The following is a 24,960-nucleotide window of genomic DNA, read 5'->3' as shown; positions in this document are numbered from 1 at the left end:
TAGAGAGAGCGACAATTGCGTTATTATTCCTTCCTATTGTGTAATCATTACTGTACTGGTCAAATTAAGTTGACCTAAAAAGCTTACTGTTCCTTTTATTTATGTGAGTCCTGCATTTATTTGTTTATCGCGTAGGCATAATGTATGATATTTTCTATGTGCATATTTACCGGAGCAGGAACCTTTCCACTTTTCATGTTTCCGGTCGGACCTAGTTAGTTTTCGTGCAATTAAACACGGAAAGTCCGGAAGTCGTCTGATAGGCGATTCACGTGTGCATAGAAATAAGCACATAGCGCAATGAAAAACAGAAAAAAGACAAATAATGTCCCCAATAGGGGCAAATTCAAACCTGGATCTAAGAAGAGAGAAAAGAAATGCGTTCTAATGTTTGACGACAAGGAAAGGGCGTAAGTGTACCCTATTAATCTTAGTGTAGTGGCTAGTAACCGCATTACTTTTTGTCATTTGTCACTTTATCGTGTACATTTGAATTGGTTCTATAACTTAGTGCACGTTTATGAACAGCGTTTTCTATTCTTTTATTATGATTTGACACTTAAAAACAACTGAATATGATGCACTATGGTTGTACTTTGCAAACTTCAACCACAAAACAAAGCGTGTTAAGAATTTCTTTGTTGTTTTAGTATGAGTAGTTAGTAGTAGTTTAATGTCAAATTAAAAAGACATTATTAGGCTGTATACTGGATTTGTAAAGACAGATATGTGTTGTTTTCGTCTTCCTGTCAGGGAATATCTGACTGGTTTCCATAAGCGGAAAGTGGAAAGGAGGAAAGCAGCTGTAGCAGAAATACGCAAGAAGATCAAGGACGAGCAGAGTAGAGTCAGAGAAGAGGTAGATGACAAAGCAAAGGAGCAGATTGTGATGATTGTTGAAAACAATTTTCGACTCAGACAGAACTGTGTTGCTTTGATAACTTGTCTTTCAGAGGCATAAGGAATACATAAAAATGCTGAATGAGCGACAAGAAGCACTTGGTGAGTCAGAAGGCTTAAAGCAGGCATGCGTTTTATTTTCATAATTTAAAAGGATACACAAATAATAAATAGTTACAACCCTTAATATCCACTTGGAACACCCTTCAAATCACTTGGTTTTGGGAGGTGGTTATGTCTGATGTAAATGCAAGACATGACATGTTACCATGACAACCAGAGGCTGCTGAGTTGACATAAGCCTAACTTGGTGTTGCTAGCATAGCGATTACATTCCTCTATTTAGTGACCCCTCAACTACAAGTTTTCAAAATACAGTGATGCCTTGAGATACGAGATTACCCCTCCACATTCAGACTTTAAGTGAGTGCCGCATGTGTGACATCACCACTAGCACCACTTTGCATACAGTGGTGTGAGAAGTTCAGATGGTTGTATTAGATAACTAAATATTTACAGTGATAGCTTGACGTGCAAGATTAAATTGTTGACTTTTAACATAATGTTCATTGAATGTTCTTTACAGGGGAAAGTGAAGATGATCTGGAAGATGTGATCACCAATACAACAGAGTCTGTTCAGTTTGACCATCCAAATCACACGGTCACAGTGACTACCATCAGTGATCTGGACCTCACCAGCAATCACTTGCTGGAACGAGTAACAAATAAGGTGAACACGCCAACTTGAGACTGCATCAAGTCTCATAGAAAACAACCGTACTATTTAAATCAAGATAGGATAGACCAGCTATCTATTGTCTTTTGTTTTATTTATAGGTCAACGGGGAACATAACGAAAATGAAAATGAAAAGGAAGAGGAGAAACCGAAGACTATGCCAAAAAAAGCTGGCAATCCAATCTTGAACAAAAAGTAAGCTTTTACTCATGCAGGTTGCAACTTGTGAAGATCGATCGATGTTATGTTGTGTCAGCTCCAACTTGAAATCTTTCAGTGATTATGCAGTGGAACCTCTAATGCGAAGCACGATCTGGGTGGGGCGGGGGGGGGTGAGATGTTTGATTCCTTAAAAAATATAGATTCATTATTATTGTAAGCCACTGTAGCATTATCCCAAGTTTGAACATTATCACTGCGGTTAAATATAGGAATATAAAAGGAAAAAAAACAATGCTTAACATTGATTCAGTTCAAATGTATTGCACTTGAAATATTACTAAAATATATACTTTGTTTTAAAAAAGTACTTGAGCTTAAATGGAAACATACTTAACTTAAAAATTGTTGTTTATGATTCGCTATTTAATATATCAATTTGGATTAAACAGATGCTAGATGATGTTATGGATGTGACCAAACAGCTGACTTGGGAAACCTGTTAATTTTTTTTTTTTTATTTTATTTTATTTTTTTTGCCCAAGTCAGCCCACCTGCACTTTTATCCATCTGTCCCCCTACTATGCAGGATCCGCTCACTCACTGCCACACTCAGTGCCTACACCAGCAAAGGGAAGGGGAAGAGGAAAGTGAAGCAGGACGGCCGAGGGGCACGTGGCCGGCAGACGGACAAGAAGGTTGACAAGAGAGTCGGCGAGAGCAAAATCAGCGCCACGAAGACCAGCAAGTGGCAGAGGCGACGCATGACGGGGAAGAAGCAGCATCAACAAGAGTGACAGATCATCTTTTTCGGACTATTGACACGGTGCAGAAGTGGTTAACATAAAGGTTTGGTGTTGGCTAATCGTCTTAGACTGATCACTTGCTCAATTTAATGTAAACAAATCCAACAGCTGTATCCACATTTAAGTACTCCGTTTTGATCTCGTTATTGTGGCTGTGCAGGTGTGTCTAATTTCATGCCACAAGTCCTGCGATGTGACCGCTTTGTATTGTTTTGCAGTGTTATTTTTCTACATAAAATGTGTTGTATTAACGTAGTTTGATTAAAGATTAATCTCCAGATTAAATCGTCACACTTATTGTCTACATGCACTCTTGTTTACACAATAACTAGAGCCTTCAGAAAACAGTCTGCCAGTGGGTTTAATGTATATTCAGCCCCCTCCTCTCTTGTGTTTATTTATTTACGCTAACCTGAGCCTGCGTGAGCCAGCTGCCACCAGCACGAGTGTTTCACGTCACTTTCCAAAGCCGTGATATTTAATATAAGGGGGCTTTGGAGGCAACTCGCTGCGGGGTCGACCCCCGAGTCTTAACCTTGCTAATGTAGAGCCGCAACGCTCGTCATGGATGCTTCTGTTTCACTCATTGTCTTCTCAGCCAATAGGAAGTGGAGCTGGGGACTATAGAGACCATGAGGATGAGCCATGTGCTAGCTGGGGGGTCAATGGGCAGTTCTGCTCAGGCAACAAGACAGGTGAGGCTCAACATTTTCTAGTAAATGTTACATATTTTTGCTGTTTCTTTTTTCTGGCTGACTGTGCACAGGCCTTGTAGCTACCTGGTGGTATTGCTACTCTTGACTGGTTAGTTTTCATCTTTCAGCTATGTTTCTTTTCTTTTTTTTGCTCTGCAATGACATATAGTTAAGTTTGAAGACCAGCTCAATTCATAGCGCACCACTACTCTTCAGTCAAGCATAGCCAGGCTCAATTTGATTGATTGGGTTATTGAAAAACATACGTTTCAGAACTTGATGGGTTATCTGTATAGAAAGACCGCTTAATTCATCCATTAGGAATTGGACTAGATCACAAGTATCACGTTAAAGACCGGATCCAGCCACTCACATCTTTGAATGTGGCCCACGAAAGGGAAAAAAGTGCCTACTTGACTACTTTGTGCTTCTGGATACATTTATATGTTCTTTTCATTTTGGGATAAAATCTGTTAATGTATGTTTTGTGACACCGGTGCTGGAACTTTTTTGACACACGTTGTACATTTATGGCCCTCTGAGGGAAACCATAACAATTATGAGGCCTGCAAGGAAAGTTTGTTTGCTATTACTTACCTTGAAATAAATAAGTTAATTTTACCAAAACATTTACAGAAATTCTTTGCTTCAAAGTTTGCTAGGAACAGTTTGAGGGAGTCTTTTATGTTCGAGCATGACTGGTAGAAAAGTTTAGCAATCTATGGTTGAGTGAGTTTGGTGTGGATGAACTTCAGTCCTTACTCCAACCCCTTAATGCAGCTTTCATTGCAGCAAAGGTCAGGACAAAGAAATTACATTGATACATTTGCCTTCAGTATAATATGGGTTTTGAACAGGAAATAAAGCTAAAGCTGAAATTGAGTGAATTGTGCAAATAAAAACAGAGGGAAAAAAAGGATCAACTGTGTTATCCTTTTAAATGTCTGCATATATCTGTACAAAGGTCAAACATTTGCTGAATAAAGTAGCTTTCCTATGAATCACTGAACTAACATTTAACTGCACTTTAGGTTTAGTTTTATGTTGGTGATACGCAGTGTTGCGTTTACACCTAACGGACCTTTTTGAATCGTGGCCAAAAAAAATTCACCTTGGTTTCTGTCTGCTACATATGTCGTATTTTCCCACATACATTTGGGAGATCTCAAGTTAGTTAGTTTTTCATTTGTGAGATACGACTTGTGTCATCCTTCCCCCATCGCCCAGACATAGGAAGAAGACGGCCGATTGTTGTCACATCTGTTAATCAGCCTGTACTTGCCAGAAATTCCTGCAGCTCCCTCAACATTGCTGTCAGCCGTCATACATTTTGGAAGGCTGTCCAGTTCTTGTAATGTCACTCCTGTACCATATTTTCATGACTGTCTTCAATGTGTTCCATTGTATAATTTATGCCTCGGAAATTCTTTTGCATCCTTGATACTTTTGAACAATGACAGTTTCTCTGCGGAACTGGGCTTGTGCTTTATATTCGGCAACAATAGATCGTCTGCACCTGAGGTGAATCAGAGGCAATTTAAATAATGTTAGGTGTGTGCTGAATCCCATTTAACATGAGTTTGAATGTGATTGGTTAATTCTAAACATAGCCCCATCCGCACCTATAGGAGGGTGTGCACACTTATGCAACCACCTAGTCATTTATTTTCATGCCCCCTTTGAAAAAGTATGTAGTCCTGTTTTCCTACCGTGATTTTCCCTCAAAGCTAGTGGACTGTGTAATACCAATTTGTTGTGACTTTCTCTCGCCTGCTCTGGTTTCTCAGTTTTCCACACAGGATGCGATGACGATGACAAGTGACATTCCAAAATCATCATGCCGCTCTCTGATGACGAGCCCGAGTGCCCCAAGTTTCAACCCAACATCTTCGACCCCTCCCGCTGCCACGACTGCCTGCGTCAAAGGCACTTTCATCATTGCGCAGAAGTCAACCCAGAAGGGGCCCCACAGCAGAAATCAACTGTAGACGCTCTCACCGGGGCCAAACGTGGGAGCGGACCGGGCAATGGAATGCCCTTGACGCCAATCTCCTCGCAGGCTGAAGAAAAAGACACCAGCAGCAAGGTGAGAAAGACGAGACGAGTGGGCAGGAAGGTAGAGTATATTGCCAGGCTTGAGATGGTAAGAAGGGCGGTGAAGCAGCACAACGTGCAGAATGTGTGATGAGTGACGACATTTTAATTTTCAAAATCACTGGGGCATAATATCACACTTCAGTCATTTTGTTCAGTGACTAAATGATGGTCATCAAACGGGTGTAGCCAGAATTTTTTTGATTTATATCTTGGGAAGTTTATGTAATATTAGCCATAAGGGCAGAAATAGTTCAGAGGGTTAAGGGCCATGGAACAGCTCCCAGTATGTGCCGTTGTACAACACTGCTATTCTCCAAGACCTCCGGCAATATTGCCTTAAAAACGTTTGAATAGTTACCTAAAATATGTGAGAATCATGTCCGCCATTGTACTGTAGCTACATTACGATAAAATTAAAAGGACTTCATGGGAAGAAAAATGTAAATAATTCATGATCAAGGCCTTAGGCTGTGTCAAGTTACAGAGGTGTAACCCTAATCGAACAACAGACTGCACATGTGAGTGTGCCAGAGGTGACAGAGTGCTGAAGGGGACAAGAGCCTGACAGACACATTTCTTTAGTATCGTGAGTATGAGTTTAAATATCAAATTATGCTGTAAATGGAGTGAACTTCAACCTTTGATCATTTTATTTGTAGAAAAGGTGCTGGTGCTTTTTCCTCCCTGGGAAATCCTCCTGGTATGTGGAGGTTTTGATTGGTCTGTTGATCATCCTATCAGGAGGATTCAGACCGGTTGTCGGCGGTGAGCAGCTGTGATGTCACTCGAGGTTCTCCAGGTCATGCCGAGAACTCTTTGTGTATTCTGAGTCCAGACTGTGAGCTTTATATTTGGGACGGAGATGACGACGACAGCACTGACAGGTAAGGCTTCCAAGTGGATGAGCAATTAATAATAATTTTTACGTGTTACCCGCTTGTACATCTCATCAGTGACAAACTGCTTTATTTACTATATTCGTGAAGTTTAATGAGTTTGCTTTACATGATTCTGCATCACAGCTTTTGATATTGCGCAAGACTGTTTTGAAATGTTAAATCAGTTTTTTTTAAATTATTTTTTATTACCAGTTCCCATCACCACATTAGAATGTCGTTGCTTAGCTTCTCCTTGTTTTCATTTTCCACATCCATTCTATTTCGTCTTCCAAACAGCTGTCTCGATCAGAGTGACTATCAGGAGCTCAGTGGCTCTGGCAGTGCAGAGAATGAATACCCACCATTGAGAATGACTCGACTTGATCCGTCACCTCACCGAACGAACCCTCGAGCTTGGATGGACGACGCTCACTACAGAGATGGTTTTAACAGGCGCTCAGGTCAGTGGTAAGCGATCAGAGCTAGCAAAACTATCAGAAGCACTGACCTACAATAGAATTAAATGACCTACAATTTTGAATTCTAATTTGTCCTGTGAATTGAATCGAATTTGTTCCCAACATTTTATTCTCTTCATTTTGTGTTTTTTTTTCGTGGCTGCACTGCTTCCAGTTTGTGTGATCGTTAACATTTTTTGTCCAATTAGATTTGATGCTCTACGCATGTCTGCCATGTTAATGGGAACTGCCTAGGGCCTTTATAATCAGTAGGGTTGTTTATTTCTCTTAAGCCCTTTCAATGTTATCCTCACAAGGCACTGGCACCTATTACAATAGCATCTTCTGATTTTTTTTTTTTTTCAGAACATTGATTCTGAACTGCGCCAGATGAGATACATTTTGTATAATATTGATGGTTTCTATAAGGACAGCGGGTTGAATAAGCGGCGGAGCAAGTCGATTAAGGCCCAACTAAAGGTTCAGGCACCAAATACACGACCCGCCACTGCCTCTAATATATGTTGGGTTAATAATAGCTGCATCAGAGATTTTCCTTAGAATAACCAGTTCCATGTATGAACCTTCCGTAAACTTATGACTTACTGTTACCTGACTGTTCTACTAAATATCTTGTTACAGCCAAGGGTGTTCTTTACCTGGCAATACTTGCAATGCCACCACCTGAGGTGTCCTCGAGCAATCATCAGTAACATAATATATGTTGCGTGGTGTATGCCAGGAAACCGTAGTGCTCCGTTTTTTTGTCGTAGTGTTACCACTCCTTGATTATATTTTTGTCACATTGTTTAACTTGACTTTTCCTCCAGGGTTTAAAGAAGAAAGAGAGAAGCGAGAAAGCGGCTACTTCTCACTGGGGAGGGCAGCAGGTGCCCGTGCGCACCGCCATACCAGCCCTCAAGCGCCTTTTCGTCATTTTGAAAGAGGGCATCCTGTCTTTAGCAGTAAAAACATAGAGCCCAAAGACATCGTCCCCTTTAGAAATCCTAATCTTGGGCTGGCCTCTGAGAGGCAGGTACCCGAGGTTCTGGATGAAGAGCTTCCTGCGGAATTAACACCTCCTGATCCCTACGACGTTGCTATTGAGGTCGAAGCACAGGTTGGCGCTCGTTCCCCGAGTCCGACTCCTTTTAAAATAGCGGAGTCTCTGGCCTCTGTGGAGCGAAAAGGTTTCATCAGTTTTTACGGCAGAGGAAATGCTTCTTACAATTCTACCTACCAACACTCTGGGCGCCTTGATTCTTCGAGGCAAGGCTCAGCTCTACAATCTCGCTCTTCCTCCCCGGCACGTGGGAACAATCGATTGAGGGGTAGTGACTTTCTGTCCCCTAGCGGAGGGCATACCGTTGAAGGTGGAGGGTGGTCTCAAGGTGTAGATCCACAATTCAGAAGCACCATGCAAGGATCACATGGGCGACATGGAGATTCTGGAACTTTGCAAAGAAACTTTAAATCTCTTGCTAGTTCGGTCAAATCCCAATCCAGTACAGTGTCTGATTTTCGGAGTGCCTTGCGAAAAACAGAAGTAAGTGGTTCCCTCAGTAGTCGCGGTCTTGAAAGCAGGAGCTCATCTGCGGACAAAATATCACTCCGCAAAACTGGAAATACTATCAGTGCATTGCATAGACTCACCAATCATACAAACGTCCCATCTCGAAGACCTTCTGAGAGTCGTCATGAAAGTCGTGGGTCTTCACCCACACGAAGAACTTACGTTTCATTGGGCCAATCTGTCCTTGGTAAATCCGAATCAATGACATCACTGGACGGAAGAAGTCATCATGGACGCTGCGGGTCTCCGATAAGAGAAGGCTATGACGTTGAAAGTCAAGCTGTCCTGCGAAATGGACTTAATAGCCTGGATCAGGAAAACCCAAGCAGCTCCCCAACCAGATGTGGTTTTGACACAATGACTCAGTCAAAATTCAACAAGACGATATTCGCTACTAAAGTCTTTGATAGCCATTCTGAAAAAAGATCCTTTCAAACTTCTGGTCAGTATCCACTTCGGAAAACCGCCAGCTGTACTTCATTTAATAGTCGTGAAAATCGCAATTCCTCTCCATCAAGGAGAAGTTATGAAATTCCCACTCAGTCTATACTGCGCAAGTCTGCAGTTAAAAATCTTGACAGCCATAGCGCCTTTCAATCAAAGCAAAGCTACAGTGCCCCTCACCAACCCTCGTTTCGTAAAAATAATAATAGCCGTAACTCTTCCCCGTCTAGAAATACCAACCATGACCCTCCAAGCTACTCTGTCCTTAAACATGCCACCAATGGAGAGGGTGGCCGTTCATTTCAGAGAAAAAACAATTATACTGACTCAAAATCTGCCCCTGATCGCTCACCACGATCATGGCGGGGATCGACACATTCCCTGCGCAGCTCGTCACTATCCCGTGCTACTTCTCCCACCATGCAGAATGCAAAAGTCAATAAAAAAGCTTCCGTCACCTTGCAAACTCAGAGAAGCCCTAGTAGTGCTCGATCTAGAGTCGGAAGACACCATCTAGAAAATCGCTACACCTCCCCTAATGAAAAAAGACCCCATCATACTCGGAGGAGCCCATCCCCTGCACCTCAGATGAAAATGCAGAGTCATACCTTCTCACAGAGCTCCATGGATTCCTCCGAGTCTGTGGCATCTGCTGGAAGAAAGAAGGAGGAATGTGCCACTATGGCTGATCTGCCCAAGGTCAAAAAGATCCATCAGAGGGATGACCATGTCCATATGGAAGGACCTCAGACTCACCAGCACTCTAGGAGACAGGAACTCTTCAAACCAGCCAGGTTAGATCTGATTCAACACAATATGTGCTCTGGGCCTTTTCCTGGATTCGCAATTGTGATCCATATGATGCATATCATTGATTCGTCTGACACTTAACACTATTGTGCTGTTTCAGCCACTCCCTGAGCAAGCATCCCTCCAGAGAGTGGGAACACACGGGGGAACCTGACAGAGAATGGTACTATGGCAGTACTGGGTATCTATCTCGAGCTCACTCCTCCTCTTCATTGCAAGTAGGTTCGGAGATATTAAAGTCTCTCACATTTTTCAGCCAAAGCATCACGTTTAATATCCTCTTGGCACACTCTGGTTCTAATGAAGCAAATCTGTGTTGTGCAAATGCCTTCGTTTGCACGATGATATCACCCCTTTATTAAAAGTTTAGCTGAACAAGTATGTGTTGGTTATCAGAAGCTAATGAAGGCAACTACCGGTATGTGAGCTAATGCTATTCTGGGCTAGCCTGACACGACAGCGTTGTTAACCTTTTGGGTTCAACATGTTAGTGCTTTCATGTTGTTTAGACGCTGGTCGTTGCTTGACAACGGCAGATCTGGCAGCCCCTTCATGGGCGGAGAAACTCAGTGCAGGTAGTAGTTGTCATGCAAATTAGCTCCATGGTTGCATGACAGTGAGGTAGAAGAACCACTCAAACACATTTTCAGAAATGGGAGGATAACAAAAGATGTATTTAGTGGGTAAATTTCCGACTTGAAAAAATAGTACCTTTCTTGAAAGAATCAAATCAATGCATAAACGTTTGTAAACGATATTAAATACGTTGTGTGACCCTACATTGCAGTATAATATCCACAGCTGAACTTAATTTTGTTTATTTGTACTTTTTGAAAAACACGCTGTTCCGGAACTCTCTCGAACAAGGAGCTGAACAAATTAAATTCACAAATTGTTTGATCCATAAATGACCCGATACATTTCCAAGGACGGACACTTTGCATGCCTTTCTGTCAGCCTTCCAGTTTTGTCTGCATCTGTGTGACACATAAATGGATCAAACCTCTGTTGTGAATTTTGCCATAAAACTCATTGTTAGAGAACACCAAGTTAGGCAAGAAATAGTAAAACACTGAACAGATATGACATGCAGTCCAAATTTTGCAGAAAAAAAAATCAGTTTAACCAGTAAAGGTGCATTTTGGATTCCTCCTTAAATTTAACCCGAAAGGTCAAAGCTTATGAGTAGTGTTCTGTATATACTGTAGATAAATATTAGTGCTCTTCCTAACTCTGAGTTACGCCTTTTCAGAGGTCCTGCAGTCCTACAGCAGATGAGGGCAGTTCATGGAAAGATTATCATCACAGATCAGCACAAATGCAGGTATGACACACAGCCAGTACAAACAACTTTCCCTATTTTCTCTCGCTCTCTGTTGACAAATCAAAACACAAGAAAGTCCACTTATATAGAGTAATAAACATCATCTTTCTGTTATACAGTAGCCTGAACAGAAGACAGCTTGCTCAATGTTTTGATTATTGTGTTTAGTATTTGTGTATTGCCTCTGAACCTTCTTTTGTCGACGTGCAGTTGTTTTGTAGACTCCCTACTGTAATGCCTACAGGCATTGCTGCATACTGAGCTTTGTCACTTGTGGTGTGCTGGCTGGGGCATGTGTTGAAATTCCTGGGCTGCACCAAGTGAAACCAACAGCGACAAAGTGAATGACGCGAATGTAGGCGGCGTGGACCATAGATATGTGTACATAAGAACCGACTTGGCGCTAATTGTACGTCTAAGTCACAACCATATTGGATGTGGAAAAGTGGAGTGATTTGCTGCAGAGAGATGACATTGTGGAGTCAAAACCAGAGCTCGTGGGATTAAGACCGAATAAGGACTTTTGATTGTATTTGCCCATCATTTATTTTCCATGGTGCTTGGCTAATACGCAGGGGTCTGAGAAAAGGCGGTATAAATATATTTTAAAATATCAACTAAAATGCTGACGGGGCCAATTGGATAATTTCCTACGGCACACCTGACGATGCCTCATGACACACTTACTGTGTGCTACAGAAATCACATTCCTAAAACATTTTAATTATTAAATGAATTCAATTACATTTAATTAGAAACCTTGAACAGTTCAAAGACTCGGTTTGGGGCGGCCGTCTTCCTCGACTGGTTGGTTTGAAAGTGTCATCGAAGAAGGAGCTGTGAGAACACATCTGCCAGATTAATTAACGTGTGTGTAGTGGGTAAGTGAGAGGCATTTACTTTGTGCACTTTACAATACAATAAAATCCAACTTTATTTATATAGGTCATTTCACAACATCTGAAGCTGGAACAAAGCACTTTCCATATGTTGTAATATAAATTAGCAGAAATTTAAAACACAAATTAAAACAGATAATAGAGATCAGAAGAACGGCAAAAAGAGCCACAGTCTCATGTTGAGTCTAAAGTTAAAGAATAAAAATGTGTCTTCTCTGAGTTTTAAAACTACTTCTTTCTAAAATGTTATTAGTTTTGCGTTATTATTCTCCACTTTGTAGGCAGTCGCTCAAACCATTGACAGAAGTTGACGCGGGAAGATCTGCCACATCAAATATGGCTGACGCATGGATGTATCACAGCAACGGGCCATGCCGTTTATGAGGCGTTCAGTGTTTATACGTCTAAGGCGCTGGCAGTCGTGGTTCTGCGCACCGCGAGCGGGAGCTGCAGAGCTATGTTTTCTTCTTCAAAGAGTGGAGCGGAGCCGCCCAGGAAGTGAACCACAAGTCAGAAATACGACTGGAGTCGCTACAGCCTTAGAGCACGCTGCACATTTTATCTTATTTTTGGGCAGCATTTACTTCAACAGTGTCTGTGTTTTAGCGCCGTTCACTTTATGCTTGCGAATGTCGAAAGCTTCGCTGGAATGGACTGTGAATGGCGTGGTTTTACCCAAAGTCGATTAACGTTGGTCTTGCACTAGAAACGTGTACTACTTTATTGACGTGTTGATTGTTAAGTCGAACGGGGAGTTCCGCTAGCGAGACGTAGAAGTTTGTTTTTTCATGAGTTAACGGTACTTTTGCTTTTTTTTTTTCTCCGACCACGTCCTAACCGGATCCTGTTATCATGACGGTAAGTCGATGTTTTTTTTCCTCCTCTCAAAACAACGTCTTTCCCTTCTTCCTTCCCCAAAGAGAAACGCTTTTGCTACGGCAACCTGGTGTTAAAATAGCAACTACTTGATTCTAAAATCTTATTAGTTTTGAATAATCATTCTCCATTTGCATGTTATGACATGCTTACGTTAAATGAGCCGTCCTCCGTCTCAGTTCAAGGGTGTGTTTTAAGTTGGTAGCTTTAATGCTGTTTACGCTATCAAACAGTTCAAACGAATAGAAACTTGATTTGTACGCTACCCAATTCGGCTTTTCTACATTTCTGATGTCAGTTTAGCCTCTTAAAATGTGCCGGTTGCTTAAGGCTTACTTGTACGTGTTGTTTACAAAAAAAAAAAGTCCCAACTGCTTCGTGCCTTCATGCGCGTCAGTCATTACAGCTCTAGCAATGACACTGGCGCGTCAGCGATAATAACAATGTCATTATACATTGCATAAGGTGCAAGATACATTTTAAACTAGCAAGCAGATCAAATTACCCCCACTTGTGGAGTCTCATCTATAGTTTATTGGAAAGCACCCACAAGGAAAAAAAAACGGCAAACTAGCAGTGGATTAGTATATACATGGCGGTCGATCTTAGGGGCAATTGAAAACCTTCAGGGAATGTGAACAATCCATATTGGCTTTGCAAGTTTAAATAGCAGAACAATAACAACGTACTAGTGTGAAACTAAGCTGACATTGGCTTTCATACCTTTACAGTAATTGGCGCAGGTGAAAATCAATTAATAAAAATGTTCACAAAGTATTTATTTTGATGTGAAGTGAGACTTTTCTGAATGTTGTGATTTAATTTTTCTGGCATTGACCAGAAGAATGATGCCTGATTATAAATGGATTAGTTAAACTTCCAATAGCTGACTTTCCCATTTATGTACTCTAAGATAGGGCTGGGGAATTAATCTAAATGTTGTAGTAATTTGAATTTTGGCTTCTCGTGATCCTCAAAAAGGAAGAAAAATGATTCATGCGCCCAAAAAAGCTTGGCGTGTGTTTGCAAACTCCTGTGTTATGAAAGCGGCTTGACTGCACCTTAAGTCTTGCAGCAAGATCTTTAATGACATTACACTTGGAATTTACTGTAGACCCAACTACATACACAATATGCAAAGTAAAAAGAATTGCACATTGTCTATATACAAGAACTTTATTTTCAAAACATCAACCGTGCGATTGCTCGTACTCAATTTAAAATCCCAAACGCAACATGTATTTATCTCTTCAGGGCATCGCTTAACCGCGCTTTTTGAATCTGCTCCTTGTGTTATGTGTGATAGAAAACCCTCAAAAAGAAAAAAAGACTTGAAACAATTTCTTGATCAGCGTTCGAAACTTTTTTTAGTCCAAGTTTTAGTCCAAACTCTGAATTGTTGGGGTATTTATTGACTCCACAGTCATTGAGATTGTTATACGAACATTAGTGAAATTAAATAGAAGTAGTTGTTGTTGTCAGTGATAAGTAAATAGGAGAAATGCGCTGCAAACAAAGTTGTCTAACCTTCAGCAAGGATTCACCAAAACCTCCTTATGAACCTCTACATGTTTTTCTACGTCTTAAAAAGCAGAAACAGGCTGACTATTGCAAATGGGTCAGGGGTTAGTTTGAAAATAATCTCCTGTCACTGGTTTACGACAAGAGTGATACGCTTGCCCTCTTAAAATGTCTCCCTTATTTTAATGGGTTTGCTGATGCTGATACTAACGCCCTTGACTGGAGGACTTTGCTGTGACTTTTCACACCTTTGTCTGACGATGCAACTTTGTTGTGCAGCATGAAACCGTAACCGTCTTGCAAACAGTGGACGTAAAAAAAGTCTACATATCCCTATTCAAATGCTCTTTCTTTTTTGCAATATCAAAAACGAGACATAGAGAAATCATTTCAAAATGTTTACACTACCTATGTTACCTATAACCAGAACAAACCAATTGTTTTTTTCTGTTTTCAAGAGGGGAAGTAGCAATAAACAATTGAGATAATGTGGTGCACAAATGTACACACCCGCGTAAGACTGGGGCTGACGTGACTGTTCGGAATAAACCCGATCATATTCAAACTTATGTTTGTACCGCCACCATTTTAATTGCCGCTTAATAAACGTAGACCATTCCTGATTTAAAAAAAAAAAAAAATGTTGAACTTTCTTCAGAATTCTAAATGGTTCGTCCTAACACTGGCTAGGTATTGTGTACTTTTTTTGGTATGAATAGTGTTGGATTTGTACCTAGCATACCTTTTTGAATTTAGGCCACAAAGTTCAATCTTGGTTTCATCGGACTACAACCAAATTTCCCAAAACACATCTAGGAAATTTTCAAATGAGTTGTACAGGTTGAAGGTCACAGCAATGGTGGAAATGGTTTCAATGATTTTTCTTTGAAATTTTTCAGGTGGGATTGATACATAAGGAGCTCTTTTGTCATAATGTAACACTTCAGTACTGACATTTGATCTGTGATTTTCTGCCCTGCAGCCTGACCTCCTAAACTTTAAGAAGGGATGGATGTCTAAACTGGATGATTGTGGAGAGGTAAAATACCAACAGAAGATGTACTGTGCTTTATTCACCGGGAGCTCTCGTCTTCAGTTGTCTTTTCTGTAGTAGACCATTAACCTCACCCATTAAAGCCACATCCAATATATTGGTACTTTTGTGCTTAAGGGCTACATTTGATTTAAAAAAAAAAAAAAAAAAATCGTCAAGGACACCCAAAGCAGGTTAAACAAACAAAGTGAAAATGTACATTTAAAATTGATTATTTTGGAAATAAAATACATTTTTTATTATTTAATTTACTTAAATTAATTATTCAATTATTTACTTAAATAAGTTTTGAATGTATTGCATATATTTTGGTATTACTCTTTTCATTATTTTAACCAACTATTTTTAAATTAGATAAATGACTACAAATTTTAAAAAATGCATACATATATTTTACAAATTTGTATTGTAGAAAAAAAAAACTGTTTTGATGAACTATTGCGTGACTTTTGCTAGTGTTAATGCTTGGTAGGGCTGATTAAAAATTGAGGCTATGCTTTATCTTATCTACCCCTTGAGAGTGCAGATGTTGGCTGCATGGCAATAACTGCCATGAAATTAGTGACATGCTTGCAGCGTGGCATGTAAATGAAGTTGTCCAAAAAAAAAAAAAAAGAGGAACAAAACATATGAACCAGGTTTCCATTGTAATCTACTGGTTAGGTTTGTGCTTTTCCTTATTCTATTCTTGCATTGATTCTCTCGTATCCAGTCTGTGGACATCAGTGTGGCTAGCGGCACAATCCCCCTTCAAGTTTTCTGTTTTGACGAAAAAGATGAGCTTATCTGTAATGTTTCTGTTGCATTGTCTGACATTCGGTATGTGCTCTATACAGTGGAAGAAGCACTGGTTTGTTTTGACTGATGCTGGGCTGAAGTACTACAGAGACTCCAGTGCAGAGGAGGTAAGTTTTCTCCTGCATAAATAAACACTGTTTTAAAAAAATGAAACGCACATTTGAAAAATTAACTGAAAGGGATCTGGGGTGTTCTGGACAGAAAGATGACTTGGATGGTGAAATTGATCTGAAATCCTGCATCAAGGTGTCTGAATTTGATGTGGAGAAGAACTATGGCTTTCAGATACAGGCGAGTATTCTACTAGGCAATCTTTTATTTTTTTAATTTTTCATTTTTTTATGTCTTCAAAATTTGGCCACATCTTGTGGTCTTTGAGCATTTTCACCTGTTGTTCTCCAGACACGGGAGGCCATGTTCACGCTTTCCGCCATGACAGCAGGAATCAGGAGGAACTGGATTGAGGTTTTGAAGAAATGCATCAGGCCCAGTACCTCACCAGACATCACACAGTAATTTCTGCATTGTTATTTAGTAGAACGTCAAGTTTTGAAAGGGTAGATCAGGGATGGGCAACTTAAATAATAACGAGGGCCACAATTTTTCATCAGCGCTACAGTTAGCTCATATCAGACCATACCTTTCCGAACCAGATATATGACAAAAATGTCATTCTAAGTATGGAGAAAGGTAAAATTACTTTTCAAGGCTGGCATAAAACTGCTGAACAACAAACTAACTTAGTGCAATAACTCAATTTGTGCATTTTTCCTCACAAAAATCCACTTTCTCAAAATTGTAATGTTATTCTGCATATCATTCCAAATCTGCATAACATTATTAGGCCTACTTACGTACAATAGGGCAGTGTAAGACCTAGTGCGACCTGAATTTCCTTAAAAAAAAAAAAAACGCTGATAAACCTTCAATATACATTTTCTTGATAGATTTATACTTTTCTATAGCTAATTGATGATTTTTTTTGTTTAGAAATGAAATTTGAATGAATTTGTCAGGTCATAATTATAGTGACCAAAAGTAATCACAGCCCTCGTTATTCTCATGACATTGCTAGAATTTATACAAATGACGCAAATGAATTTGCAGGAGTTTTATTCTGAATACAAAAAATATAAAACCATTGTTTTGTTACCTTGAAATGATAGATTTTTGTTTGTTTCAAATATTCTCCAGACTGCCTGATAGCAGTAGTGACAAAGAAAACTCCCACTCACGCCTTCAGCTGCCCTCCCGACGACCGTCATCACGGCTCGCTGACGTTTCTTCGGAAGTTCCTCCTTCTCAGCGTAGGTTTGACTACGTTGAGCTGTCGCCTGTTCCTGCTTCGTCCAGCCATGTGCAAGCCAATCGGAGAGAGATTGGGGAAGGCCCGCAGAAAGCGCAGAACCAAGGGCAGGAGGACAAGACACGAGACGTCACGAGTAGCCAGTGGGAGGCTGTGCTGTCACGGAAGGGCTCCAGCGGAGAAGTCAATCAAAAGCTCCGCATGGAAGATGAGATTGAGAAAAAGTGGGCAGAGTTTGAACGTATGCCTTTAAAGGAGAAACCAACGGTGGGGTCACGGCCTTCCGGCCAGTCAGCCAACGAGGCGCTGCAGAGGGAGGTAGTGTGTGGACAGGTTTTTTTTAATTTGCAAACAAAATAAATATGCAAATTAACCCTTCATCTTTTTGGGATGAAGTATTTTCCCCTTTCAGCCTTTTAATACTTCAAATAGATACTGTCCTGCTGGCCTGTGTTTGCTTCAGCAGCTTCCCCATAAGCTCAAAATTTCTAGATAGAAATGTGAAAAAATAATTTGGGACTTGGGGAATGCTGCCACATCTTTTGCGTGCTGTGCATCTGTGTGTTCTCTTTAGCATGATTTTCGTCACAAGATAAGCTTACCATGCTGCTCTTTTTAGAACAGCTTAACAGATATGCTGAAAGTATTTTTTTTTTTTTATATGTACCTAACTTGTAGTCTAAAATGCTTTTAGGAATTAAAAAGATCCATCCTCGCTACTTAAAATGTCCCAGTCATGTTCAGACTGAATAAAGCACTTGACCCTCAGTGAGCTTTACCTCTTCCTCCTCCTCCTCGTTTCTTCAGGTGGCGTCACTGAGGCATCAGCTTGAACAACTGCAACGGGGGGGAGTAAGGGGAGGGGGTGTAGGGGTGCCAGGTGGCTGTGGACCTGACGGCCCGTGCGGCCGCAGCCTGACTGCCATGGACCACGCTCATCGACAAGCGTTGGCGGAGCTGCAGAGGCAGCACGACCGCCAGATGGCAGAGTTAGAAACGGAGAAAAACAGGTTGCTGCTGGAGGAGATTCAAGATACGTCACGAGGTCAGCTTGACTACATTTTAGTTGTGTATAATTTAAAAAAAAAAAAAAAGGGATGACTAGTACTGAAGCAAATCGGTGAATTGCGTAATGGTTTTGCTTCATTCGAGCAGATTTGGTAACTGTACACAATGAAAGCAAAATGGGAAGCAAGTCCCAGCCACACCATCCCATAATCGAGGGGTTCTCACACTTTCGACCCAGGGACTTGTTAAAGTGGACGGATTCATTTTTTTTCATTCACGACTTGCTTAATAGAACGGAACGTAACCAAATGAAATATTTATCAAGCTACGCTAGTTGAGTTGCACTGCTTGCAATAACAACACGACCGCGAACAGAGAGGAATTTGTTAACGAAAGCAGTGAATTGGTTGATCACTCTTCAAAAAAAAAAAAAGTCCAGAGAAAAATATTTTCACAATTTTTCATTTGATACGAAAGGAGCCATTGCAAAGTTAAACATCGTCATAGGCCTGCTGATTTATTCTAGCCATGAGTGATGGTGAAATTATCCCAGGGGTCCCAGGAACCCAGTTGAAGAAGCACTGCGCACAAACAACGCACCTTATTTAGAAGATGTAGTGCCCCTTGGTTCTGAGAATGTCATGTTTTTGTTTCAGTGATGGAGGCTGTCAAGAAAAAACACAAAGAGGATCTGGAGCGAGAGGTGGAGAAGGTCAACAGACTAAGCAGTGGATTGCCTGATCCACATAGCTTGCACGTCCAACAACAGTAAGATTAATTTTGTTCGTGTGGTACAGATCAGGATTTGTGTATTATTTACAATTCAAATTAATTGTATAATTTAATTTGTCAGTAAGAAATATTTACACGCAGATGAGCACAGTTAGACTAAGAAACCAAATTCACATCAAATGGGCAAATTAGAATCTCCAGTTAATGGGGAGAACATGTACTCCACACACAAAGTTTGGAGCCTTTTACTGTGAAGTGCACATTAGTTTTGCATTTCCATCTGCACTAAATGAATCGATTGATGGGGCCCAAAAATTGATTCAGTGTTTGTACGCTCGTAAGACTTAATTCACAGTTCTTTGTAAAAATAAATAAATGAAAGTGTCTGTATTATGTGTCTGCAGGACAGAGAGTCAGGCCTTGCAAAGAGAATTAGGTGGACTATCAGAGCGCTACTCTCAGAAATGTCTGGAGCTGAACCGAGCTGAACAGAACAATGCTGAAAGGGAGCGGGAACTCAGTCGAAAGGAGAGAGATCTTGAGCAGCTCAAGAAAGAGAACCAAGTAAGTTTTTGGGACAAAAACACAAAATGTATTTTGTTATACAGTTCTTTAATAAACAAATTGTAGTTTAGGTCCTTTAAAAAGTGGGAGGCACATATACAGTGTTGATTTGATTTGGATGTAGATGCCCTCAAATGAATGCCTTTTTTTTTTTTTTTTTGCATAGTAATAAAGGAAAAAGTGTTTCATGCAAATTTAATTTTGAAGAAATTATTCTTTCCAGAACTTAAAGGACCGTTTGGCAGAGGAGCTCCTCCGCATACGATGTAACAACTCTGATCTGGGTTCAAAAGACAACAAAAAAGGGACATCTTCTGAACTTGAGGTAACCTCAACACATAAATTAATAATGAGGATGTTCCCTCATGCAAAAGGCCGTATTTGTATGTTTGCACCGCGAGTTGGGCGACTGGAAGTGTTTGTGGTGGCGACACTACCTTGGTCTTTTGTAAGCGGATTGTTGTAAGCTGCTGAACGTGCAAGTTGGGCAACACTCCTCACTCTCTCTGTAATTCACTGCTGTAAAAATATTTTTATAATCCATTTAAATGCACCAAAGGCCGCATTGGCTGAATAACCCAACATCTAAAGCATTTGTGCCTTTATGTTTCACGTGTATCATAACTTTATAAAAGGAAATGAAAACTACACTCTTGTTTCTCTTCCAGGTACTTCTCAGGGTAAAAGAAAAAGAGATTGAATACTTGCATAAAGAGATCAGCTGTCTAAGAAATGAACTGCAGTTCCTGAACACGGTACTGTTTGTGTGTGATGACACTTCAACTTGGTGTCGTCTATAATTCTGTTTAACGTGCAGTGCGGAATAAGTCATGCTGTCGGGTGAATGCTTTTTCCTGATCTTGCCCTCGCTCCCCTCTATCACTCCCAACTGCCGGCACAATATTAAAATGATTTCAGGCAATGTTTATCCTTAACTATTTTGTGAAGTGTATTAAAGCTTGTAAGGCAGAGGTCCTCAATCCTGTTCCGGGGCTGCTGCCCTACCTGTTTTCCATTTGTCTCTTCTGCAACGCACCTGATTCAAATGATCAGGATTGGTATGCACCTTCTGTAGACCTTGCTGATTATGTCATTATTTTAATCAGGTGTTTTGCAACAAGAAGAGATGGCAAAACAGGCAGGATAACAGCCCTCGAGGAACAGGATTGGAGAACCCTGCTGTAAGGGCTCGAAGGCAGTGGAGCTAATTCTAAATTTCCGTAGCTAAATAATGCCTTTTCCGGTCAAATCCTTAACTGTGAAGAAAACAAAGCATTTATTGGACAAGCCCCAATTCCAATGCATTTGAGTCATTGTATAAAATGTTTTTTGAAAATAGTTTTCAACCTACAATCAATTAAAAACACTTCCATTACAAGTTATGTCCTGTTCAAATTGATGCGTGCAATTTTTTGTTGTTTTTTTTTCTGATTTCTGCAACACTTTCCCAAACAGCTGGGACTGTTGCGTAATGCAAAAAAAAAATAATAATAAACACCTGTTAGGAACATACCAGCGAGTGTCATGGTTGGGTATAAACCGAGCAGCTACAGAGGAAGCTCAGTTGCCCACAAGCAAGGATGCGATGAGGTTATGACACGACAGTATTTTAATACAAGTGTCCACCATTTCACTCCAGGAGAAACGTCTGGCCAGTGAGCGATACGCGGAGGTCAATGAGGAGCTGAGTGGGATAAAAGGCCGGAGCGAGCGCGAGATCCAAAGTCTAAAGGAGCACTTGAGACTAGCCATGGCTGCACTGCAGGAGGGCCAAAGGCTGGGCAACAGCATGGACCACTGAGAGTCCTGAGAGAAAGGTTTGGATTTATCCTTCCTAGGTACTAGCACACGACACCTCTTCAGGTTTTCTTGCAGTTACGCCTTCCAGAATTGAAGGTCAAACAAATTTGAGAATTGGATCATTTAATTTAGATTTCTTTTGTTGTGTGTTTAAGGTAAATGTTTTATTGGTCATCAGTTCCCTAACAGTGTGTTAAATGCGCATTTAAAAGAAATATATATTGTGGAGTAAATTCTATATAATTTAGAAGTGAAATTTGATTTGAAAATTAATTTCAATGTTTGAATTATGCAAATTGCAGTAACAGTTGCAAATCTATGCATCAATGATTGGGATAGCGTTTGCTTACCTGCTAGCTATTTATAATGGCTATGCTAATAATAATTTTAAAAAAAAAGACTGATGTTGTTCTTTTCTGCTCGTATGAGTTGCAGGGTTTGGTTTGTGTGACACTTGTTTGGTTGAAAACACTGAAAAAAATATTAGCTTGATGATGTCATTTCAGATGAGTCATCCGGGTGTTTCTTTTTCCCTTTGGATTGCGAAAAATTAACAGTAACAACAGCAAGCAAGTCATATCAATAAAATCAGAATAAACGTCTGATTTAAATCTTGCTGCCATATGTAGTGAGTCAGTTGGTCATCAAGAGGCAGGGACATTAGGGAATAAGCAACATATTTTGGAAGTACAGTTTGCTCTAGTTAGTTTTTGTCTCAGGGCAATTATGATTTACACAAGTCTTTGGCCAAAAAGGCATGGAATATTTGAATTTTTATTGGGGTAGGAGCAGAAAGTGCCTTAACTTATTTTGGAAGGGTTGGGCATGACCCAGTTCTTAAACGATAGATAAAAAGTTGACCTGTCAATTGTTTTGTTTTCTCTTCTGCAGGTGTGTCTGCTTCAATGTGACTGAATGAACATGAGATACGGAAAAGTAGAGAAAACGGTTGAACTTGGAGAGGCCCTCGCTCCCATGATGGTGCCTTTTTGTTTCAATCATTCCGCCAATCAGCAGCACGGACGAGCTGCAAACTGGCTTCATTACACTGGACCATCTGTGACATATAAACTGCACTTTCCCATTCTTCCTGAAGCGTCTCCCTCTAGCGAGTGAAAGTATGTACAAATGTGCATTTTGTCTTAAAACTGGAATATTTGTCAACCGTTATGGTTAATAGTTTCAGGTATTTCAGATAATTATCAGCTTTTACATTGGATGAACCAAGAGATCCTGATGTGTCTTTTTGCGACTTGATGCCGCCGACTGACGCAGAGCTACTGTCATCTCAGCTTCTTTTTTTATGCTGTACAGCATAATGTACTTTGAAATTAAACCTTATTTTTTTGTTTGGAAACCCGAACTTGGGTTGTCTTTTGTTCTTGTAAAGAGCTGGGATTAATATAACAAAGCAGCACAAATTGTCATTCCTGGGAGGCTGAACATGAATCTAAAATTGTCTCCATCCACATTCAGCCTCATATTCCTTTGCTTGGAGAAAGTAACAGTATTGCTTTTGCCCCATAACACCCCCAGCCTTTTCCCCTCCGTCCTCATCATTACTGGCCTTAAAAAATTGACAGGTGTTGCATTAATGAGCCAATTTGTTGACAAAGATGGGAGTGTCGATGCGTACGTGTGATAAAATGACCTGTCTACCTTTTCGAAAAAAAATAGTAAATATACTGTATTTCCGGTGTTTTGTAAATTATCCACATTTTGCAAACAATAAAACGAGAAGCTCATGTCTTTGTCTCTGAATTATGTGCACTGTACGTATAACTATCCAGTGTAAATATGTCGGAGGCGCCTGTCCTCTAGATGGCGCTACTCTGTTTGTGCAGTACAAAAACGTTGACTAAGTAGCAACGGAAACCTCGACGCCAGCAGTCATGGCGTCCACTGCTGCGACCCGAACTGCAGCCGGTGCGGCCAAAGTTGTGAAGCCCATTTTTAGCAGGGATTTGGACGAAGCAAAACGCAGAGTCCGGGAGCTTTACCGAGCCTGGTACCGAGAAGTCCCTAACACAGGTATGTTGGCCCTACACGGTCCGATTGAAAGGTTTTAGTTGTCAAGGTCGTGTCTGTTAGCAGCTAGCAGTTCGCTATTAAAACTGTCAACAGAAATGTGAAACGATGTATTCAGTTCGTTTATTAATTTCATCACCATTTGACTATTAAAATTACGTCTGCTGCCACCTCAACGCGTGAAATTTAGAAGGCTTGCTATCTTTTGTGTGTGGAGAAATTTTGTATAAACAATTCCCTGTGAAAGGACACTCTAATTTAGACAAAAGCAAACGATAATTGGTGTAATCGTTTTTTTTTTTGGGGGGGGGGGACATTTCCTGTTAAGAGCTTTTAAACAAACAGTATAGTTTACTGATTGCTTATTGATTACGTTGAGTTGATGACAGGTATCATTATGGTGAAAAAGGATCACGCATACAACTGAGTTCTGCACATACAACTGATGTATACCTAAATCGGAATCTGTAGTCTATCACTAACCCATTTTTAGTGGGGTTTTTTCTTTAGGCTTACTAAAAGTACTTTTTGCACAACTGGCTGTTCTCTAGGGAGCAAGGACCTGTATGACGAAATTAACCTAAGGTGTTCGATCACAGATGTTAAACGGTTACTATAGTGAGGCTTCAAACAAGATATTCTCAGGGGTCAGTGGTCACTGAGTTGAATGTCAACAGGTTTCAATAAGATGCAGAGAGACTGGACGAGTCACAGAAATGCATGGAAGTCAAAATCTTTGAGTAAAGAATCAAGCTCTGCATTTCCAGACCACCTGTATGAATGTTGCCTTGTCAGAGAGCAGCATGTTGTGTGGAAAGCTCTGAAACATTTCAAAGTTGGACTTATGCCATGTTTTACTGTACTCGATACAGAAAAACACTCAATTAACATTTGATGTATGGAAAGATGCAATGAAGATGCTTGCTGTGTCAGCATAGTTTTTCATGTGTTTTTCCACAGTGGCGATGTTTCAGCTGGATATCACAACGCAACAGGGCCGAGACAAAGTGAGGGAGATGTTCAACAAAAACAAACATGTGACCGACCCCCGTCTGGTCGACATGTTGGTCATTAAGGTAACGCTTTGGAGTTTATTTTGTGACCATATCGGATTAGGGAGCTGTTATAGTTGTTTTCTATCTGCATGTAATGTAACTTGCAGGGGAAACTGGAACTCCAGGAGACCATCCACATATGGAAACAGAAGACACACATTATGCGTTATTTCCAAGAGTCTGAGGAACCACGCGCTGCAGATTTCCTGTCCAAATTTTACCAGGGTCACGAACCTTGAACTCCAACTTACCTTAGACCTCTTTTTTTCGCTTGTCTGCTGTGACAGATGTTCACTTTTACTGTAAATACAGATTAAATATTCACATGCTCATTTTTTATCTTATTAACGAGCAAACAAGCTTTTTCTGGGTTGCTACCAGAGGGCCATAAAAGAGAAATGTCCTTACTTCATAAATCATCAAGATCATGGGCACC

The 24,960-nt window shown here is 40.5% G+C and overlaps 4 protein-coding genes across 5 annotated transcripts; all 4 read left to right on the top strand.

Annotated features, from left to right (window-relative positions):
* Positions 1–210: 210 nt before the first annotated feature.
* Positions 211–2,889, top strand: nol12 (nucleolar protein 12). Its single transcript, XM_088317312.1, has 6 exons — positions 211–410; positions 754–859; positions 954–1,002; positions 1,487–1,632; positions 1,740–1,834; positions 2,388–2,889. Exons 1-6 carry the CDS (start codon positions 301–303, stop codon positions 2,593–2,595), a joined length of 714 nt encoding a protein of 237 aa, XP_088173438.1. The 5' UTR covers positions 211–300; the 3' UTR covers positions 2,596–2,889.
* A 3,089-nt stretch (positions 2,890–5,978) lies between these two features.
* Positions 5,979–10,889, top strand: LOC148322835 (uncharacterized). Its single transcript, XM_088317291.1, has 5 exons — positions 5,979–6,280; positions 6,572–6,735; positions 7,563–9,543; positions 9,660–9,777; positions 10,812–10,889. The coding sequence occupies exons 2-5, from the start codon at positions 6,645–6,647 to the stop codon at positions 10,887–10,889; spliced, it is 2,268 nt and encodes a 755-aa protein (XP_088173417.1). The 5' UTR covers positions 5,979–6,280; positions 6,572–6,644.
* Positions 10,890–12,139: 1,250 nt separating this feature from the next.
* Positions 12,140–23,186, top strand: LOC148322834 (TRIO and F-actin-binding protein-like). Of its 2 annotated transcripts, XR_015846586.1 has the most exons (14): positions 12,140–12,640; positions 15,162–15,218; positions 16,070–16,138; positions 16,233–16,322; positions 16,434–16,543; positions 17,226–17,655; positions 18,145–18,382; positions 19,002–19,113; positions 19,482–19,641; positions 19,865–19,966; positions 20,310–20,396; positions 21,281–21,458; positions 22,333–22,559; positions 22,622–23,186. XR_015846586.1 is itself a non-coding variant. In XM_088316124.1 (13 exons), exons 1-12 carry the CDS (start codon positions 12,635–12,637, stop codon positions 21,440–21,442), a joined length of 1,623 nt encoding a protein of 540 aa, XP_088172250.1. In that variant the 5' UTR covers positions 12,140–12,634; the 3' UTR covers positions 21,443–21,458; positions 22,333–23,186. The 2 variants fall into 2 exon arrangements, 1 of the variants encoding a protein (XP_088172250.1); XM_088316124.1 differs by having other exon boundaries at positions 22,333–23,186.
* A 107-nt stretch (positions 23,187–23,293) lies between these two features.
* On the top strand, positions 23,294–24,856 carry ndufa6 (NADH:ubiquinone oxidoreductase subunit A6). The gene is made up of 3 exons (XM_088316128.1): positions 23,294–23,472; positions 24,430–24,545; positions 24,632–24,856. The coding sequence occupies exons 1-3, from the start codon at positions 23,334–23,336 to the stop codon at positions 24,761–24,763; spliced, it is 387 nt and encodes a 128-aa protein (XP_088172254.1). The 5' UTR covers positions 23,294–23,333; the 3' UTR covers positions 24,764–24,856.
* The last annotated feature ends 104 nt before the right edge of the window (positions 24,857–24,960 follow it).

The sequence above is a fragment of the Idiotropiscis lumnitzeri genome, chromosome 15 (genome assembly GCF_059441095.1).
Source record: "Idiotropiscis lumnitzeri isolate Australia: NSW breed Sydney's pygmy pipehorse chromosome 15, RoL_Ilum_1.0, whole genome shotgun sequence".
Taxonomy (NCBI): domain Eukaryota; kingdom Metazoa; phylum Chordata; class Actinopteri; order Syngnathiformes; family Syngnathidae; genus Idiotropiscis; species Idiotropiscis lumnitzeri.
This window is presented reverse-complemented; position numbering and strand designations above follow the sequence as displayed.

Bases quoted from the DNA above. Each gene is read 5' to 3' on its own strand.
- nol12 (XM_088317312.1), top strand. From the start codon at position 301: ATGAAAAACAGAAAAAAGACAAATAATGTCCCCAATAGGGGCAAATTC. The intron at 860-953 runs GTAGATGACAAA...CTTGTCTTTCAG, and splicing joins AGAGTAGAGTCAGAGAAGAG to AGGCATAAGGAATACATAAA. The intron at 1,633-1,739 runs GTGAACACGCCA...TTTTATTTATAG, and splicing joins TGGAACGAGTAACAAATAAG to GTCAACGGGGAACATAACGA.
- LOC148322834 (XM_088316124.1), top strand. The intron at 16,323-16,433 runs GCGAGTATTCTA...GTTGTTCTCCAG, and splicing joins ACTATGGCTTTCAGATACAG to ACACGGGAGGCCATGTTCAC. The intron at 17,656-18,144 runs GTAGTGTGTGGA...TCGTTTCTTCAG, and splicing joins ACGAGGCGCTGCAGAGGGAG to GTGGCGTCACTGAGGCATCA.
- LOC148322835 (XM_088317291.1), top strand. From the start codon at position 6,645: ATGACTCGACTTGATCCGTCACCTCACCGAACGAACCCTCGAGCTTGG. The intron at 9,544-9,659 runs GTTAGATCTGAT...GTGCTGTTTCAG, and splicing joins GAACTCTTCAAACCAGCCAG to CCACTCCCTGAGCAAGCATC. The intron at 9,778-10,811 runs GTAGGTTCGGAG...ACGCCTTTTCAG, and splicing joins ACTCCTCCTCTTCATTGCAA to AGGTCCTGCAGTCCTACAGC.
- ndufa6 (XM_088316128.1), top strand. From the start codon at position 23,334: ATGGCGTCCACTGCTGCGACCCGAACTGCAGCCGGTGCGGCCAAAGTT. The intron at 23,473-24,429 runs GTATGTTGGCCC...GTTTTTCCACAG, and splicing joins CCGAGAAGTCCCTAACACAG to TGGCGATGTTTCAGCTGGAT. The intron at 24,546-24,631 runs GTAACGCTTTGG...TGTAACTTGCAG, and splicing joins TCGACATGTTGGTCATTAAG to GGGAAACTGGAACTCCAGGA.